At 27.4% G+C, this 21,029-nt stretch overlaps 1 protein-coding gene across 3 annotated transcripts in view; it reads right to left on the reverse strand.

The window, feature by feature from the left end:
• The window catches only part of LOC136083867 (TNF receptor-associated factor 3-like), a 114,532-nt gene extending 94,461 nt beyond the window's left edge, over positions 1–20,071 (reverse strand). For 2 of the 3 annotated variants that reach the window (XM_065803773.1, XM_065803772.1), the window contains exons 1-3: positions 19,740–20,071; positions 19,255–19,309; positions 19,038–19,142 (exon numbers count right to left, since the gene is read on the reverse strand). In XM_065803773.1, the coding sequence (XP_065659845.1) occupies positions 19,038–19,142; positions 19,255–19,309; positions 19,740–19,897 (318 nt within the window). In that variant the 5' untranslated portion in view covers positions 19,898–20,071. The remainder of the gene's footprint in view (positions 1–19,037; positions 19,143–19,254; positions 19,310–19,739) is intronic. The other variant, XM_065803774.1, reaches the window with a different exon arrangement.
• Between the last annotated feature and the right edge of the window lie 958 nt (positions 20,072–21,029).

Raw genomic sequence — 21,029 nt, forward strand, 5'->3', positions numbered from 1 at the left:
TGTTTCATAGGAAAATCTAACGAGAGCTTGAAGACGAATAAAAATAAACAAATAATAATAATAAAATCAAATTTACGATTATTTTGGTTTATAAAGAATTTAACATAATAAAACAAACACAGCCATATTTACAACTAAAAAACACAAATTTCTTTTCATATATATATATGTATGTATATACACATACTTTACTCTCTCTCTCTCTCTTTCTCTCTCTCTCTCTCTCTCTCTCTCTCTCTCTTTATATATATATATATATATATATATATATATATATATATATATATATATATATATTAGGGTGTCCGGAAAAGCAATTTAAAAAAAGTCTGCTGAGAAGCTTACAACACTCTGAAGGGCTCATAGTTCTGAAAAAATTTTTTTTTTGGTTTTTTACACACTAAAAAAGAATGGTGGAAACTTCTACCTTAGGGTACGATATGTGATATACCCTTAGTAAGGTATAATTTTCTACCTTTTAGGGTAGAAAATTATATTAAAAACAATTATTTGTCATACAGTTTTCTAACTTAAAGGTACAATTTTCTATCATATAAGGTAGAAAACTGTACCTTACTAAGGGTATATCACATATCCTACCTTAAATAAAAATTTCTACCTTTATTTTTAGTTTGTAGTAGTGTTAAATTTTACTTTTGACTTTTGACTTTGTGTTTTCTATTTTAAATTGTAACTAATGTATTGAATCTTTTCATAGAAAACGAGCAAAGCTATTGACTATAGTATAGTCTTATAACCTAATTTACCTGTTCATTTAAGACCAAACTTTTTTTTTAAATTTTTTAAATTTTTTATTAGAATACACGTATGTGAACACAGGAAAAAAAGTATTTTTGCAAAACAAGAGTATTGATAATGTCTTTGGAGGATGTAGTTAAATTTTTTAAAATAACTTTCGCAATTATAATTATTTTCTATTTTATCTGATTAGCACCTGTAGCAAATGTTTAGGTATAAAAACCTTTTCATATTTTTTGATTTTGAATATAGTATATATAAAGATATATATTTTAACTTTTTTCTGAAAAATGGGAACAATAAAGAAATAGCTGATGGTAAACAGTAAGATATCGAATCAAAATTTTAAAAAACACAAGTGCAGACATTTTCTTTATGTTTTAAAATGTCCACTGAAACATCTTCTTCCATTTGTAGGCATTATAGTTCTATCAGTTTATGATTAGTATAAACAGCAACAAATAAAAAGCTTTTTTCGACAAGTTTTACCCAGTTAAAAGTTCACATCAGTATAGGTGGAGCTATGGGGCACTTTTTTTTGTAAAGGACCCGATTCACCTTTTCCCTCCCCTCCACATAAAAATGACTTTTAGAAACTGAGATAACTGTCCTGAGAAACTGACAAAAAAATTTGAAGATAAATCCCACAAGCTTTTTTATTTTTTATCCAAATTTTTTAAAAAAAGTCATTTTTCCTTAAAATGAGTAACAGTGCTGATAAAGATAAAATTATTAGATTTTATAATGATAAAAAAATTTAAATGAATTGGCTTCTTTGCTTCGGTGCAATATGAGCCTTATATCAGTTGAGGTTAGGAGAGAGGAACTAAAAGAAACCTAAAAAGCAGAGGTACTCTAGTAGCAAGCAATATTAGCGCTAATTGCTCCGATATGGTTTATATGGGCAAATATTCGCATTTATATTGTGCCAAATATTCGCATTTATATTTGCCTAAGATTCGCATTTATATTGTGCCAATATTGTGAATATATTAATTACATCGACCAACATATCCAAAACTGGCTTGTTGTTAAAAAAAGCAATACTGTTACGTAACTTCTAAACTGCGTAGTTTAGATTTAACCTTAAGCGTGGTTAAAACATTCATTTTAATACTCTCAATCCATCACAATATTTTAACATAACTTAAGGTATGTTGCACATTTTTCTTAGTTAGATATATCTAAAGGATGTTTTAAATTTAATCTTTTAATTTAATGTTTTAGTTTTGTCTATGGCAAGGATTTATTAGCTACAAGTATAAATACTATTTATACTTGTAGCTAATAAAACCTTTTTAATTTTAAAATGATTGTAAAATTAAAAACATTTCTGCTAAAGTTAGCAACAAGGGCTTGTCGCTAATATATCTTTTTCGATGACAATGAGTATATTCAATGTCATTGAAGATGACTATGAGTATGCTTTTTAATAATGACAATGTCATTGGAAAAAAACAGTTATCTGATTTTTTTATTTGACTCCAAGTCGCACCAGTTGGTGGTTCTTTAGGAAGTCTGTCATCGTATCATCAGGTTTCTGGAGTCTTTAAGTCATTAACGGCAAAACTAGTATTTTAAGAGAAAAGCTAAATAGGTGTTTTTAACTAATATATATAATTAATTAATATGTATAATAATATGGCTTTTATTACAAATATATGATATAAATATAAATGAAATAAATGTATGAATTCCTGATGTGATCATCAGGAAATCTCCTGATGATCCTATCGAAGAAAAAACAGTTTGTAAAAGGTCAAAGAAAGATAAATGTTTTTACTAATTTATTACTGCTCTGTTCTTTAAGAACATTATGGACTCTATTTTTAGAATACACTAACATAATATATGTATATATATATATATATATATATATATATATATATATATATATATATATATATATATATATATATATATATATATATATATATACATATATATATTTATATATATATATATATATGTATATATATATATATACATATATATATATATATATATATATTATATATATATATATATATATATATATATATATATAAAGATATATGTTTTCATTGTTCTTGTTATTAGTTTAGTTTTTGATTTTTCCGGTTTGTAACTTGCTAGGAAATGAAGTAATTCAAATTGCTTGTCAAAATATAAATCTGTTACAAAAGCTGCTTAACGAGTTTTTCAGGATATTAAAGACGCTAATAGTCTGGAAAACGTTGTAACACAGATTAATGTTACAAATAACACTACAACCAATGTGTCAATTTTAAAAACAAATAAGGTAATAGATGGTACTTTTAATATGATTAATAATGAGAAATATGATTCATGCGATATTAAATACAATGAGATAAGTGTAAATGGCATTACTAATAAAGGATTCGATTATTTTTTATCATATTTTGATGATCAGGTACACAGCGATACAAATATAACATACTTTACATCAGAAGCTAGTGATGAAAAGGAAAATGAGGAAATTAAAATAACACGGTGCGTTAAAGAATCACTTGTTGAATGGAAATTAAAGCACAATATTTGTCAAAATAGCTTAATATATTAAGAATTTTGTCTCCATATCATGCTTCACCTTGAAATGTTAAAACATCATTTCAAACAAAACAATGTGCTGACATTCGATAAATGAGCGATAGTTTTGGTAAGATAGGCAATTACTTTTATATAGGTATTGAAAGCCAGTTTGCAATATTATTGGCAAGTCGCACTCCAGCATCTTATATCTCCACAATAGTTAAAGTGCTAATAAACGTTGAAGAGTTACCTTTGTATAAAAGTTCTGCAATACAGTTTTGGCCAATAATCAAGGTACCAAAAAATCTTTTAAATATCAAAAGAAAGTTTTAAAAGTTTTTTCTAGCTACAGGCTTTTTTTTTTGCCCCCACAGCAGCACCTTCTGGAGTAGCAGGATTGTCTTGTTATGTTTTTTCTTTAATAAGTTTCACATAATTTTTAATTCAGACCATCCGCAGCTTATTAGGACTAATTCACTAAGCACATTAATAACACAAGTATCTCGATCATGACACATACGCAACAATTTTTTTCTCTCGGTGTTTTGATGTTTTTACGAAACTTTAGCTTTTTTAAAAACTTTTCGTTTATTAAAGTGTATAATATCGTTACATATGTTTGTATACAACCTCTATAAAACTTCAAAAGTAATTTATATTTTGAAATTATAAAATAAAAAATTAAAAAAAAAGTAAACAGTGATAGGGTTCGAAACACGGCTTATTTGTTTAATAACCTCGGCGCGCTTTCCACTCGACCACGCTGGCAAGTTGATAATCGAATGTTTTTAAAATTATATAACGATTTTTTTAACGTAAATAAATGCTGTAGATCAAAATAAGGAGAGCTTGACGCAATGCAATTTTCAAGTGAAAGTCAAACTCCAAAACTTGATACATATTTCAGTATGTTTTAGCATTACTTAATTTAAAGTTTACGTATGTTAGATATTTTCATACACTTTGGTTCACGTTTACATACGATCAAGTATACTGCAACACTTTCTCGAAACTACCTTGATTGCAATGGCTGCCAAGAGTTCCGTGTCAAACACGCTCGATGGGGCACTACTATCACTACTAAAAAGATTAAGTTCGGCAATATATGTAGATATTTATTGAATATTATTTGTATGGGGTAGGGGGTAACTTATTCAACTTTGTGAATATTCTGATTTTTGAGAATAATTAATTATGTATATCATTTACCATCTTTTTAATTCAGCATTTACAGAATGATTCGAGAAGAAGTGGTTGTAATCGATTAAAGCTTGTATTATGAGAATCAATTTAAAACAGATTGCATTATGAGAAGAAGTGGAAAAATATTACAATAACCAATAAAACTCATTCAAAACTAGGTAAACTAAAGCAGACATTTAAATTCTGGTCAAATGACTCATACTAAACTATATACAACTTATGTTAGACCTGAATTGGAATTTTGTGCACCAGTCTGGAATCAACATTTAAAAAATGAAATAAAAAAATTTGAAAAAGTTCAGCATAGAGCTACCAGCTCTCAAGCACAAGTCATATGAAGAACGTTTATCTAGATTAAGGCTAGAAAGTCTTGAATAGAAAGAAGAATTAGAGGTGACCTCATCCGATATTATAAAATAAAAACCAATTTAAACAAAGTCAACTTGTGTCATCCAAACTCTAAAACTTTTTCTTCAACTCTAAATGGTCCACCGTCTAATATTAAAACCTGAAGATGTAAAATATTATTTTGTTGTTTCTGAAATTAAACTAAACACTAAAAAATTTCTAACAAAGAAATCCAACAAAAAATTACAGCTCTGCAGGATTTTGTTGTAATCAAATTTTGAGTCATTAATGTGATGTAGAACTTAAAAGAATAACAATTCTTAAAGAAAATGTTTTTAATCGTAAAATAACATACTCTTTATATTTTTAAATAGACATTACTAGCACTGAAGCTACTTGGCGTAGTTAAGGTAATTTAGAAGTTATTTGAATACTTTTATTTAGAATTAGCATGATTTTTTTCAGCGTTTTATGTCTAAACAAGAGCTATAGATGTTATATATTTTTTTTTGCTTCAGGTTTTTTTAATATTAAAAAAAACTTTTTTTTTTTATATAGTTTTCAAAACATTTTTACTACTCTAAAAAAACCTTTTTGGAGTCTTTGGATAACTTTCGCTCATGGCGTTGGACAAGCGATTGTGGTTTTAGGAAGATTTTTTATTGTTTTACATAAGAATTTTAGGTCTGCTTTTTTTCGCTACAAACATTTTTTTTTTATGATACTGCAAATTTATCATTTCAACTTTTTTCGTCTTTTCATAATTGATAGACATTTAACGGAAATATGTCGTAGTTAGCAAAATATCAAACAGACGCTATTATATTTAAAAATTGCCTTACCTACACCGAGTAGTTGATACATTTCAAAAAATAATATAATATTACATCTTTATTGCAATTTTATAACTTTTAATGCTGCTTATTTTTTAGGCAAAAACGTAGGTTAGTACTAATATACATTAATAATGTTTCCTCTATTTTATTGTTTATCAAAATTCCAATGATAACTTTACCCCTCATGATGTAACTTTAACATTTACAGCATAAAACATACTACTGTGAATGCTACCTAATATAAGGGTAACATTGACAGTTAAACCCACAAAACAAAATTAGTTATTGCCCATAATAAATAGGCTTGTTAGGATGCATATATTTTTGACCATAACGAAATTGGATTAATGATACTGACAGTACCAATACATCAAATGTCAACAGATCTAAAGATATACCGATAATCTAAATCATATTACAAGTAACAAATCGTCGTTTAAATCCTTCATCTCAACATTACATCTCTCACAAAAAACTTTGATCGTTTTGAAAATTTGATCGTTAAAAAAATTGAATTTGACACAATAGGAATATTCGAATCTAAACTATTAAAAATTGAGCCCTTTTACTAACATCTCTTTAATTGGGTTTTCGTATGAACAAATGCCAACTAAATCTCATGTTGGAGGTGCAACATTGTATATCAATAAAAAATTTGCGTATAAACAAAAAAATGATCTGACTATATATAAAGCAAAAGAATTAGAATCCATTTTTATTGATATAGTAAACACAAAAAAATCTAACAACATCATTCGCTGTGAATACAGGTATCCAAGAATATCGTTGGATGACTTTAATGCATCCGATATCAATCCTTAACTATTAAAACTGTCTAAAGAAAACAAAACTATATTTATTTTTGGAGACTTTAACTTTATTACTTTATATAAATTTTATTAAAAAAATCGATCCTGATCTGTAATATAGATTGACCTAAGGAGTTGCCTCTATTTGTAACAAGTTGCTTTTACTCTTCCATAATATCAAATTTTAATAAAAAAATCACATCATGGAAACCCGTCTAAATCACACACTTGTGAGGAACCATTAAACTTTATTAAAATCAATTATATTTCATTTGTTTTTTTGTTCATTTTAAATGAACTTCCTTGATTTGGATGGAGGAGATGATTACAAGCAACAACGGCTTATCAACTAACAATTTTAATACATCTATTGGCTAAAAGAGTGTGTTTGTTATACTCAATGTATGAAAGGAAAAAAATGTCATTATAGGTAAGGCACAATTTTGTGTTCTACATCCTATTTCTTTTTAATAAAGAAATATTTTAGTAAAAGCTTATTATTTTACAATAATAATACGTGAAATACGTTGTATTCGTTCAATTTTAAGTTGCTACTGACAAAGTATTAAAGAAAGAATTGGCATGTTACTGGCCACGGCCAATGAAAGAGATGGCGGAAGAAAAAATAGAACCACAACTTAGCAACGTCCAATATTGAGCAATAAAATATCAGCAAAGTAATGAAAGTCAATGCCCACTATCTGAAAGTGAGAGTTTAATGCAATTGTTTATAAATAAATAAATAAATAAGTATATATATACATATATATATATATATATATATATATATATATATATATATATATATATATATATATATATATATATATCTATATATATATATATACAGTATTGGACAAAACATTTGCAACCAACATCGAACAATGCTAAAAAGTGTTCCTAATTTTACATGTCTTAAAAACAAAACGAACTATACTACCACAGCAAACATTTCAGGAGCCTGGAGTCATAGCACGCCATGACATGAGCAATCAGCTGATTGAACAACTTAGCAACGTCCAATATTGAGCAATAAAATATCAGCAAAGTAATGAAAGTCAATGCCCACTATCTGAAAGTGAGAGTTTAATGCAATTGTTTATAAATAAATAAATAAATAAGTATATATATACATATATATATATATATATATATATATATATATATATATATATATATATATATATATATATATATACAGTATTGGACAAAACATTTGCAACCAACATCGAACAATGCTAAAAAGTGTTCCTAATTTTACATGTCTTAAAAACAAAACGAACTATACTACCACAGCAAACATTTCAGGAGCCTGGAGTCATAGCACGCCATGACATGAGCAATCAGCTGACAAGTGACAGCACACAGGCAGAATTTCGTTGACAAGTGCCATTTTGCAGCGGAAAAAACAAGTGCAACTTTTTTGGTTTGTTTCATTTTCCTAAATCTAGTCCGTGTCAACGTCACGGAAGTTTTTTAATAATTAAAGGAAGTATCCAGAAGTTTCCAGAAGTTTCCAGAAGCATGCAGAAGCTTCCAGAAGTTTCCAGAAGAAGCATCTGGAAGCATCCCGTAGCATCTAGAAGTATCCAGAAACATTCAGAAGCATCCAGACGCATTCAGAAGCTTCCAAAAGTATCGAAAAGAAGCATCTAGAATCTTCCAGAACAGGTTCACACAGGTTCATTTTACTATATAAGAGACATGTAAATCGACATGTAATTCAGTCAGTATATGGAGGTCAATCAGTCAGCATTATCAAGACAGTTTATTGAAGTGAGTTTTATCAAAGTGTTTTATCGAAGAACATCAATACAAGAAGCGAAATTCAACAAGTGTTTCATTACATCAATACAGTCCACATCCAACCAAGACGTTGTGTTCCACAGAGCATTATTGTATCATCACAAGGTAAATGTAACACGGTAAGCCTTGAGAAGCGTGATTATTTATTTTTATTATTTTTATGACTTCAAGTGCAAAAATGGCTCCCGACAGTCTTGGATTGGAACTAAGAAAAAAAATTATTGGCGATTACGTAAGTGGAATGTCACAAAAAAGTATTTGTGATAAATATCGCGTGAAAAAATGGACCGTATCAAGACTATGTTCCAAATATCGTTCTACGGGGAAGTTGGCAGCAGATAACAAAGGTGGACGACCGCGTTCCACCACTTCTAGAGAGGATTCTATGATCGTCAGATCCGTCAAGAAGGATCCCTGGATATCATCAGTCGAGATACAAAAGCAAATAGAGCTGCCTGTATCGGACCGAACAATCAGAAGAGGTGCTGTTGAAGCCGGATTGTTTTCTCGACGCCCTGCAAAGAAACCTCTGATTTTACTAAAAAACCAGAAGAAAAGACTCCTGTTTGCTACATCTCATATTGACTGGAATGTGCAGAAATGGCGAACTGTCCTCTTCAGTGATGAATCGAAGTTCAACATCATTGGGAGCGATGGCATTTGCCGTGTACGTCGACCGGCCGGAAAACGCCTCGATTTACGTTACTGCCATAAGACCTTGAAGCATGGTGGAGGCAATGTAATGGTCTGGCGGTGTTTTTCTGCTAACGGTCTAGGTTCACTACATCGAAACGATTGAATAATGGACCGTTTCGTGTATAAAAATATCCTGAAAGATGTTATGTTACCTCATGCTGAATGAAATATGCCAATAAAATGGGTTTTTCAGCAAGACAACGATCCGAAACACACTGAAAAAGTAGTCAAGCAGTGGTTTCAAGACAACCACCTATCGGTGATGGATTGGCCGCCTCAATCTCCGGATCTCAACCCTATTGAGAACCTGTGGGAGTTCGTCAACCGCAGAATTAATCGTGAAGGTGTTCGTAATAAGGATCAACTGTTTAAACAAATCCAAAAGACCTGGTCAGCGAATCCACTAAGTTTCATTGATCACCTGATCGAATCTATGCCTCGAAGATGCAATGCTGTGATCGACAACAAAGGATTCGCCACGAAATATTGATAGCAAAATACAGCTTGGTCAACATTTTGCTGAGTTGCACTTGATTTGTCCAGAAGGAAATCAACTTTTTTTAACACTTTTGATTAATTTTCTTAATTTTCGTGTACAAATAATGAACTTTGTGATGAATAAAACTTGAAGAATTTTGTCTCTAAACAATTACATAGTTATTTCTCTAAATTGAAAAAATGCACCACTTTTATATAAAGAAACTAAATTAGCATTATTTGGTTGCACTCGTTTTGTCCGATACTGTGCGTATTTTTTGTACCTAAATATATATAGCCTTGATTTTAGTTTGTTATATTTTGGTTTTAGAGAACTTTATATCTTATAACTTTATATCAAATTTAACGATTTAAAGAAATTTTTTTTTCTTAAAGCGTTATATGATCATAATCGTCTCCTAGGCTATAACCTGTTTAACTCAAAAGAATAATGCAACCTGGTACTATATCATCATTTTTTTTTTGTTATTCACCTTTTTGTTATTCACTGGGAAGACCACTACAGATGAGGAGGCTACTTAATAGTGGTTATAACCCTCTCTCAACTCTATAACTCCGAAAAACGAAACTTGATGAACAAGGCCGCTGCGCGGAGAAACAAGTTGAGCGCGGTACTACCAGGGAAGTGGTGGGGATCGAACTTGGAACCTCTCGCTTATGAAGCGAGCGCTTTACCACTACACCACACCCGCATGTAAACAAGAAAGCTGTTATAAACTTTAATTCCTAAAAGTTTTTCAAGACAATATTGTTTTTTATTAATTTTCAATAATGAAAATTCTTAAGCAAAAATACTCAATATTGGCCTTATATAATTTACAATATTGGCAACTATATTAAGCCAATATTGCCCAGTATTATATCTCCAATATTGGCGAAATATTATTTATAACAATAGCGCAATATTGTAAACATTATCACGCCAATATTGCAATGTGAATATTTTGCCAATATTAGTCAATATTAGGGGTACAATATTGGCCCATTATTGTACCGCCAATATTGGCCAATATTGGCAATGTGTTTACATGGTAATATTTGCGCAATATAGTTTACAATATTGCGCCAATATTGTTTGTTTCGTGGGTAAAGTTAGTGTATATATTTTCGTATGACTTTGAATTATATAATTATAACTCATATGATTTTATTTATATAATTACGGATATACTTATTAATTTTATGTATATACCTATGAAAAAAAAAAATTCTATTGTAAATTTTAACACGATTAAATTTTATCATTTGTTTATTCCCGAGGATGTAAAAAAGTTTATACTATTTATTCTTAAAATCTTATGTAAAATGTACCTCTAATTGTTTGCCATGTATTTAAATGTGAATGTGTGTATACACTTTTTATCTTTTTGTTTTTGATATCTATATTTTTTTTTATTTTATTTTTTTTTTATGTAATAATTAATTTTTTTTTTTTAAATTATTCTCCATCTAACAAAAGAAATTTAAAAATAAAAGTAAAGAAGTTGGAGGATAAAATATAAAAAATAAATTTTTTTGTTTTTTTTTATTTTTTTATTTCTTTTTTTCTTTTTTTCTTTATTAAAATTTAATTTTTAAGAAAATTTAATCAATATTTGAAGGATTTTGTATTTTCTTAGAGGGTTTTTAAAAGCTATGCTATGAATGGTATATATTACGGGGCTTAGTGATAAGACAACTATAGTCTACTTTTGGCTCCTGCCATGCAAATTTTTATTTATTTACTTCGTTATTGTAATTATTATCAAACGGCGAAATTTATATATATATATTTATATATATATATATATATATATATATATATATATATATATATATATATATATATATATATGTATATATATATATATATATATATATATATATATATATATATATATATATATATATATATATAGTATATATATATATATATATATATATATATATATATATATATATATATATATATATATATATATATATATATATATATATATATGTATATATGTTTATATTTATATATATATTAATATTAGTTAATTTAGATTCTGAATAGCTGAATAAAGATACTATATATAGTATGCTAAATAATATCTAATAAATTACTTTTGCCTTACAGCTGCTGTACAACAGAAGTTTAAAAAATATACAGATAAAGAAATCAGAGATCGGATGAGCTGTTTTCTTGCTCAAGTTGCAGACAGGAATGGAGTTCCAAAAAATCTCAACGGTGTCAACGATTAATCCAGATAGACAATGTATTGAAAATGAAAATATCGACACTGATTATAATAATTAATTCTTTTTTTGTCTAATAAATCATATGTTTTTCTATCTTGTTAGTAATTAGAAGAACATTGTGAAGTAAAAATGATAAAAAACGATGTTAACGTAATAGTGCACTGATTGGTGCATTATTGATCAAGAACACTTTGGTGTATGTTTCTACTTACTACTCGAATGTTAACAGCAACATATGTTGCCAATAGTAGTAAAAAAATGGGACTAATATTAGTCTCATATTTAGGAACTAAATTTGGCACTTAACTAGATTTATATTTAGACCAATATTGGGGCATGTTTGAGAAGTTCTAGATGAAAAAAAAAATTTTTTTTAATTTTTTTATTTTTTTTCTTATTTAATTTTTGTTAAAACCAGTATTTTATAATAAAAACTTTACATAAATTTACAAATAAAAAAAAAAAACAATAACCTATAAATAAATCAAACTTGGGTTAGGTCCTAGTTCTCAGAAAAATTAATCTTACAATGAGTGAGAAAAAAATAAATAATTCTACTTCAATAACCAACAAGTGGTTTAATGTTGTATCATATCACACCTGTCTATACTTAATTGTGCTTTAAAAGCTGGCAGTGTTGATCTTCAAAACGGTCCTATGTCACGATTCTTGCACCATTAAAAAGATTAAACTGCATTAAACAAAATGATGACTTTAAGAGGAATGAGTCATCCTAAGGAAAAGCTTCTCATTGTTTATTTTGAAAGTAAAATTGTAGATAAAATGATCATGGGTAAGAATTATATTTTATTTGAATCTTTAAAAGAATCGCCATTAGTGTATCACTAGATGATAAAGTAAAGAATGACCACTTATTAGGCGTAGTTCAAAGCCTATCTTTAAAGGAAGTTGATTAGGCCCAACATGTTTACATCCTATTGAAGTTTTATGGTTATATGATTAGGTAATTTGCATTTGTACTGATACCAAAAACAGTTATATTGACAAAGACACTGGTGCTGTACACAGTACACAGTTTGTCAGCTATTTTAAACTACATTGTACGAATTATGATAGTATATTAATTATTAATCATAGATACACGTATGAAAGACATATTTATCACAATATAGTTACACTGACAGACGCAAAAACCTGATGGCCAAAAAACCAGATCTGTGTCAAATTGATGAGACAATGGCCTTGCATCTGTAAGAATAATATATGAAAAAATCTTTGTATTCTTTTTTAAGTTTTTTTAATGTTGTCTGTGTATACTAAAGATTTAAAAATACAGAATGTGTGTGTTGGTCGGGGGAATAGGGTCCCGTTCTTAACGAATTCGAAGAGGTAAATAAAAAAATAACCAACATAGTCAAAAATAACTGAAATGGAGTATATAATTTGAGCTCCGCTTCACTTAATATACTTAAAAATATATAGCTACTAATATACTTAAAAATTAAAATATAAATCAAAAATCAAAGTTAGGTCTACCACTTCTAATCATCTCAAAAATCTAAAAGTAATAATTTTCAAGTATATTTGTGCAACAGAATGGGATTAGCTTCTCAGCCTGATTTATTTTTAATGCAGTTTAAATAAAAATTTTTTTTTAAACTGCTAGATAATTGAATGTCTTTTATTAAAAACTTTGTCTGCTTGTTCTCATTGGCCAAGGTGTGTTCACAACTGTTTTAGAAACTCCTCATCTTGTCCATGTTAAGGGAACAACGTTTCATGTTCTTCTCACAATAGTGACATTAAAATATTGTCTTAGATTTTCCAAAAAATTTACTTGCCTTAATACTTTTTTTTTAACAAAACCAAAAAATTCTATTGACTCATTACGATTCAGTTTTGAAAGTCTTCTTTGGCTCTCTTTAACTAAAATTCCAAAAATATAGCCGAATCATACCTGTCAATCTTTAATTTACTAAACTATTAAATTTAAATTTAAAATTTTATCTACTTGTTTTCAGTAGAAAAAAGATTCTATTACAGGCAAAGTTTTTGCAATATTTCCTTTTCTACTTTTAGTCTTTACAACTAATTACAGTATTTAACAATGCGTAATATTGTTATTGTTATGCAGCATTGATATTGTCGCAATAAATATGTCGCAGTATTTCGCATATATCGCAATATATATGCCGTATATATGTCGCAATATTATAATTAAACAGTGGTTCAGACAAAAGAAAAAAATCGTAAAAGGAGAATTGTGGTTATGTTTACTTGTAGCAAGCAATATTAATGCGTTATTAGTACTTTATTTATCCCAATATTATAATATTGTTAACATTTAACCACCATTATAAAATATTTTAATTTTTATATATATAGCCAAATTTGGTTTACAATATTGGCTATTTATAAATTCCAATATAATGCCAACATTTTTTAAATTATAATCAATGAAAAAACATTAAAAATAAAAACAGACTCCTGAGGAGAAACTGATTCCGCAACTCCATTAGCTGCGCCATAAAACTAGAAGCTTATGACATCCACAGGACACTATTAAATCGAGAAGACAAAAAGATTAAAAATGTTTTTTTTATGTACAAATATGGTCATTTTTATGTAATCATTATTCGTTCCGAACGTACAAATAATTTGAGCGACATTGCATGGTGAAAATAATTTGTACAAGCGTAAAAATAATGACCTTCTTATAACAAAATATTAAAGCTTACAACATCTCCCTTAGGAGGGCTTAAACTCGCAACACTATCACCTGTACCTCAAAAGAAGAGCGTTATTACATACACAGCACTACGCAAGTATATTGATAACCTAACAAAAAAAAATTAAAACTTGATGAGAAGTTCCGGTCAAGTGAAAAAAAAGATTATTAAAATATAAATAAGTTTATTCAGCCAAAAGTAATTGTTTAGATATGTTAATTATTTACTTATGTTTTATTCAATTTATTTAAAAAATACTGTAATGCAAAAATACTATATAATGCAAAAGCAGATCAATATAGAGTAGGATTACCTATTTCACAGCATGTAAAAAAATATTTTTGTTTGAAGACTTTTTTGTGAGAGTAAAAGGGTTTTTTGGTGAACCAATTTGAAAAAAAAATTAGTTACTAATTTAAAACTCCCTAAGTTTTTAATAATAAACTAGTTAAAATTGTTAAAATACGGTTAAGAAGAGTTTTTTACCCTAAATATATTGGTAATATTTTTGTTTTATTATGTTTTAAAACAAGGAAGTTATTTGTTAAAGTTTAAAAAAGGTGATACTGTACTTATGTCGATCTATAGTAAATAAACAATTATCTATTATTCGAGTCAAGAAGTAATCAATGAGCGTTTATTTCTTTAATTATTTCTGTCAGTAATAAATAAACAAACGATTTACTTCCTTTTTATATTCGAACTGCAAACTGATATGAAAAATAAAAAAACTATCAACAAAATATTTTACAAGTTTAATGTACCAAAATTAACATTGATTGATAGAAATAAAAATAAAAAAAATCAAAGTCAAAACATAATTAGAAGGTCACTAGCTTTTTCCGTTACAACTGAAAAGTTATTGATTCAACTTTTTGAGTGTTTAAAAGAATAAGGTTATGGGTTGCTCTTAAACTATTTAAAGAGCGCGCTTTCTACTTTTTTATTTGTTTATGATTACATTATAAACAAATGCATTAGTGCATCAGGCTTTTACTTACTTCCTTTCATCGTTTATAAATCAAAAGGAAATTTAAATCAATCATAATTAAAAAACGTTCCAAAAGAGACATAATTAGTTATAGGATGGATGGAGAAATTGCAATTTATTAAGTGGTTGGAACGGCTGTTCATACCGGCAGTTAAAGGGATTGGCGAATAAAACATTCTTGTATTGTATTCACAACACTCATGTGTCATTAAATTTAAGAAATCAACGTACGAGTGGTCTGCCTACCTGTTATTTTATCTCATATTTTACAGCCACTGGACATTGGACTATATTATGACGTTATTCGTACTTGTAAAACCGTATTAAAAATGTACTACGAAACATCAAACGCAAATATTTTAATTTTCCTGATTTCCAATCAAGCTAATTTTCCAAGTTTAATTAAAGGTTTATAAAAAAGTGGCAAGTGCTATACCAGAAGAAAATAAGCCTGTTTTTTTGCGTTCAAAAACAAAAGGCTATATCCTAATAATAAATCTTATATCAACCTATCAGAATTTAAAATGACAAAAACATTTTAAGATTTATCATTAGGGCTAAACTGCACAGCCGTCATCAATTTCTTCGACATCAATGCCAAATTTTTTTAGTTAAATAATATTACAAAACACGCATTCCAATTAAAATTGGGTTAGAATCTTTAATGAAAATATTTTTGCAACAAACGAATGGCTCTGGTCAACATATAAACAAACCTATGAAGAAATTATATGTATGAAATAAAGGAGATATTTTAAATGAAGCCAAAACAATGTAGAAAGTTTGAGCCTTTAATGAAAAACAAAATAAAAAAAGCCTACACACGTATCAGAGACTAGGCAGATGGTAGAAGTAAACAGCTAAACGTACTTTAATTTAAAAATTGCAAAATACATTTCCTTGATTTCCTACATTTCCTTCACAATGATTCATTGTGAAATTATATCGTCGATCAACAAGGTACTAAGTTTTTCTGCATTAGTGTAAACTTGGTTCCAATATTGATTAAACGATACATACTTTTTTCTTTTTATTAGTTTTTATAAACAAATTGGTTTCTCCACTATTTTTATTTTTTTCTCATTGGTTTCTTATTTTATTTCTAACGCTATAATTTAAAAAGTTTAAAAATCTTTAACTAACAAACTTCTAAAAAGTTATCTTGAGTCTAACAACTTGCTTTGACGTATAAGAGTTTTGATCCTCTCGTTTTGCAACTAACTTGTTAATCGTTATACAGTTAATTTGATAACAGAAAGCTTCTGTCGCGCATTAGATAAAATTTAACTACTTTTAATCCATTTTCTTTCAACGGATTCTATTCTCGACAACCAGATATATCTAACTTATCCTTGTATAGACAATGTTGCCACATTTGACCTTTACTTCGTTTATTTATGTTTTCTATCTGACAGCCATAGTCTAAAGACGCATTATAAATATTGTTGAACCTGCTCTAAACTGCTAAAACCTGCTCAAACTGCAAAGCATGAGCCTCTGACAATTTGTTAAAAGACTAGATCTCTTTTTTTCTTTTTTTTACAAACAGTGCTGTGTTTGCTAATCTTGCAAGCAATTATTACTTGTTCAATCAATCAAAACGCAATCTTGCAAGCTATTATTACTTGTTCAATCAATCAAAACGCAATCTTGCGTAACTTATCATTTAAATATATTAGACTCATTTACTGTAAGTGTTTCTTTATGCTTAAATAACTTCTATTCATTTATTTTTTTTCTTGAACATCCGTCCTTTAAAAATATGTTTTATCTTCATCTTTGCTTTATGGCTTCAAGTTTTTATTTCTTCAGTCAATCACTTTCTTGCTATTTATCTGTCTTTTTGTTATCTGTTATCAACCAACATAATTAGTGGTTGCTTGCAACCTTGTTGGATTTGAACTTTCTTTTTTAAATAAAAATATTTTTAACAAGAAAAATAAATATTAACAATCTTGTGTTCAACATATTGCTTTGCTGATAACCGCATAACATATATGATGAAGTATTATTAGCCCAACGGGCATTTGTTTTTAGTTAGAAGTTACGTTTTAAATGCCTTTTTAACGTTTTTTAAACGTATTTTAAACTTTCTTTAAGGAAGCATGTTTAGAAAACGTTATAAAGACATTTAAAATGCATTTAGAACGTAACTTTTAAAAACAAATACCCGCTGGGAGCTGAAAGTACCGCTCAGGATGGCGGGTAATTCTGGACACTTAATGTACAGGTTAAAATAAAGAAGCTATGTGATTTTAAATACTATATAAATATTATTTTAGTAAGAATTTAGCATACGCAAATTATCAAATAAAATATGCCGAAGCGATTGGCTGGCAGTGCAAGGTTGCTTCCCACAACCAAAAGAGCACCGTATCATCATATTTGATTCACATATTAATATATCTTTTATGTAAACTTATAATCTTTTATTGATTAAAGATAAATTTTTATTTACAATTTTATTTAAAAAAACTCGTTAAATACTAAAGTATATACTAGTTTGAAAACTAGTATTTGTTAATGAGATATGATTGGGTTGTATAGGACACATGTTTGGAGGATGGCCAACTTAACCAATTTAAATACTTAATATGAGCTACTTCTTTACATCAACAATAATATATTTAATATAATACACAAACCCATAACATTAAATCATTTATTTCTAATAAAAAGACTTTCTGATAAAAAAAAATGATTTTCAAGTGTTTATTTTCATTAGTTAAAAGCTAATGTTTATATTTCTAAATATTTACACTTTCATTCCCGTTTTTTATATATCAAAAACGATTTTTAAAGGCAATTTTTTTTTAAGTGTTGAGAACGTTTTAATGCTAACTATTTATATATAATATTTGTGTTACAAGGGTAATAAAGAGATAAAATCATAATTAAACTATGTGTCCGGGGCTTCCCTCCAATTTAAAAACATGATTTTTTTAATCATTTTGTCTTTTATGTTATGTGTATTATTAAGGTACATAATAACTACTTCTAATTCAATAGATTAATGTTTATATTTTTAAAAAGTCTTTTGATACATTGTTTTCTGTAAGTATATGTGTACAATATATTTTTAAAAAATATAAAAGTAGAAATTGTTATTTTTGTAACAACTTTTAGTATACTTTTGTAAGTTATTACTTTAAAGTATACAGTTCTTATATATAATTTGAAAATATATAGGTAATTTGCGTTAATCAAATCAACACCATTTAAGTTTTTTAAGTATGACTTTTTCAAGCTCGATGTTTAAATTTTCAAGTTTAGTTTATACAATTGCTCAAGCTTTTTTTTAAACTAACCTGACAAAATAGACTTCAAAGTATTGTCATACTTCACTCAAGTTTGCTTCTTGCATTACACCCCTTGCCCTTTAAATTTATTATTGCATCGTTGTACTTTTCTTAGTGACTCAAATAGCTAAATTACTTTGCTGAGTCAGAAAATCACGATCTTCGATAGTTTATAATTAAACTATTAATTTACGTTTTATAACTTAATTTCAAAAATAAGAAAGTAATAATAAATAATAAAAAGTAATAAGTAAAAAATTGTGAAAAATTCTGCTGAAAAGTTTATATGTTTGAAAAAACCTAGGGTTAAGTATTATACATTTTACAAAAAAATTTGAAAAACATACATTAATTGTTTTTAGTTCTCCGGTCCATTGACAACCTTTCAAAAAGTTATCGCATTTAACTTTCAATTGCAGAATAGCTCTTTCAGTAAATTTATCAGGAAAGACCTATAGAAAAAAAAATTTTTATCAACTTTTCTTAAAAAGCATTCTTAAAAAAAATAATATATATCTTTTATTTAAATAGACAAAATTATTTTAATTTGAAAAATAAAGTAACCTTCTCAGAATTTAAAATAGTTTTGTCTAATGGGCAAATCAACACTCCATTGTTTCTAAAAAAGAAAAAGTTTTTTTTTTTATAATTACTTTTGATAACTAGGTATCAAAAATTACGTCAGCGAAGTAAAAGGTGTATGGAATGCATAGTAACAAATTGCCTTTCTCTCACTCTCTCTCTTTCTTTTACTCTCTCTCTCTCTCTCTCTCTCTCTCTCTCTCTCTCCCTATCTTATATATATATATACATATATATATATATATATATATATATATATATATATATATATATATATATATATATATATATATATATATATATATATATATATATATATATATAAATATATATAAATATATATATATATATAAATATATATATATATATATATATATATATATATATATATATATATATATATATATATATATATATATATATATATATGTATATTACATTAAGTTACTTTAAACTTATTGCAGTACCTTTTTTTCATTTCTTCTGAGCATGAAAAACAAAGTCGATGACCACACAGTGTTATAACAGGTTCACGAAGAGCCATTATACACACAGGGCATTCATATTCGTCTAAAAGTTCATGTAAAAAATGCGCATTGTATCCACCACACTTTTCTGGATTCATTTCTATTTAAACTTTCTTTGCTTTTAAAAAACATAAAAATGTTGTTTGTAAGAATTATATTATTTTCAATTTAACTTTAATGATTTTTTTTGAAATAAAAACATTTTTTTTCTTAAACCTTGTTTTTATGAAATTAAAATTAAAACTACTTTAGAAAGATAAAAATTTAAGTTTGACATTAATTCTGACACTTTATTGAAAGTTTTTATAAAGTGTCAAAAAAGTTATTCCATTATTTGTCATGGCGTACTGCGAATTTAAAAAAAAAGCAAATAAAAAACAATATGTTTTTAAATAAGCAACAAAAAGTTTGTAAACTACAAAATTTATTAAAAGCCATAATAAATGACAATTTTTTTGTTAACTAAGAGTTGGTAATGTTATTTTATTTACAAAAATATACTTTAAACATGCAACAATAAGACGGTTGACAATTTTAAATTAGTCAAAACAAAAAAGACAATAAGGCCGCAAAGTTTTCGATAAAGAAGTTTTGATGTTATATAACTTAATATGGTTATAGTTAAATACGTAGTTTTATAATAAATTATAATGCATCAACGATTGCTTTTATGATCTTCGCACTTCCTAAGTCTTAGCAAAGCACGCCTGTCTATTTTCGGATTTCGGATAACTAAAACAAAGCTGTTTATTTAAAAATGGAGTAAAAAAAGTTATATATGTCACCGTTTTAAGAATAGGTTCTTTTCAAACTCCAAATCTCAAGGTGTTCTTTTTTTTACAAACTACCATTTTTATGACGGTGATACACGGCGTTAATTTTCGGCCAAAACTCTCCCAAAGCAAATTTTTAGGGTGACTATTAAACCTAACTAACGTTTAGACTAGAATATTTTTACGTTTGGTTCAGTCTACGCTATAAAATACAGTTAAAAACAGATAAAGAAGTGAGAGTTTTAAAATGTTAATATTTTAAAAATTAGTCACATTTTTTGTTTATGGAAGAATATATGTGTCTTTAACATTCTTCGTAATTTTCAAATCATGATAAATAAGTTGACAAAAAGATAATCGATAAACCAATAAGGTACTTTTTTTTATACAATTAGTTTTACATTTGAAATTTACACGTCCATTATTATCTTTCTTTTTTAGCCTGAGAATTTTGAAA

Source organism: Hydra vulgaris, chromosome 08, assembly GCF_038396675.1.
Source record: "Hydra vulgaris chromosome 08, alternate assembly HydraT2T_AEP".
Taxonomy (NCBI): Eukaryota; Metazoa; Cnidaria; class Hydrozoa; order Anthoathecata; family Hydridae; genus Hydra; species Hydra vulgaris.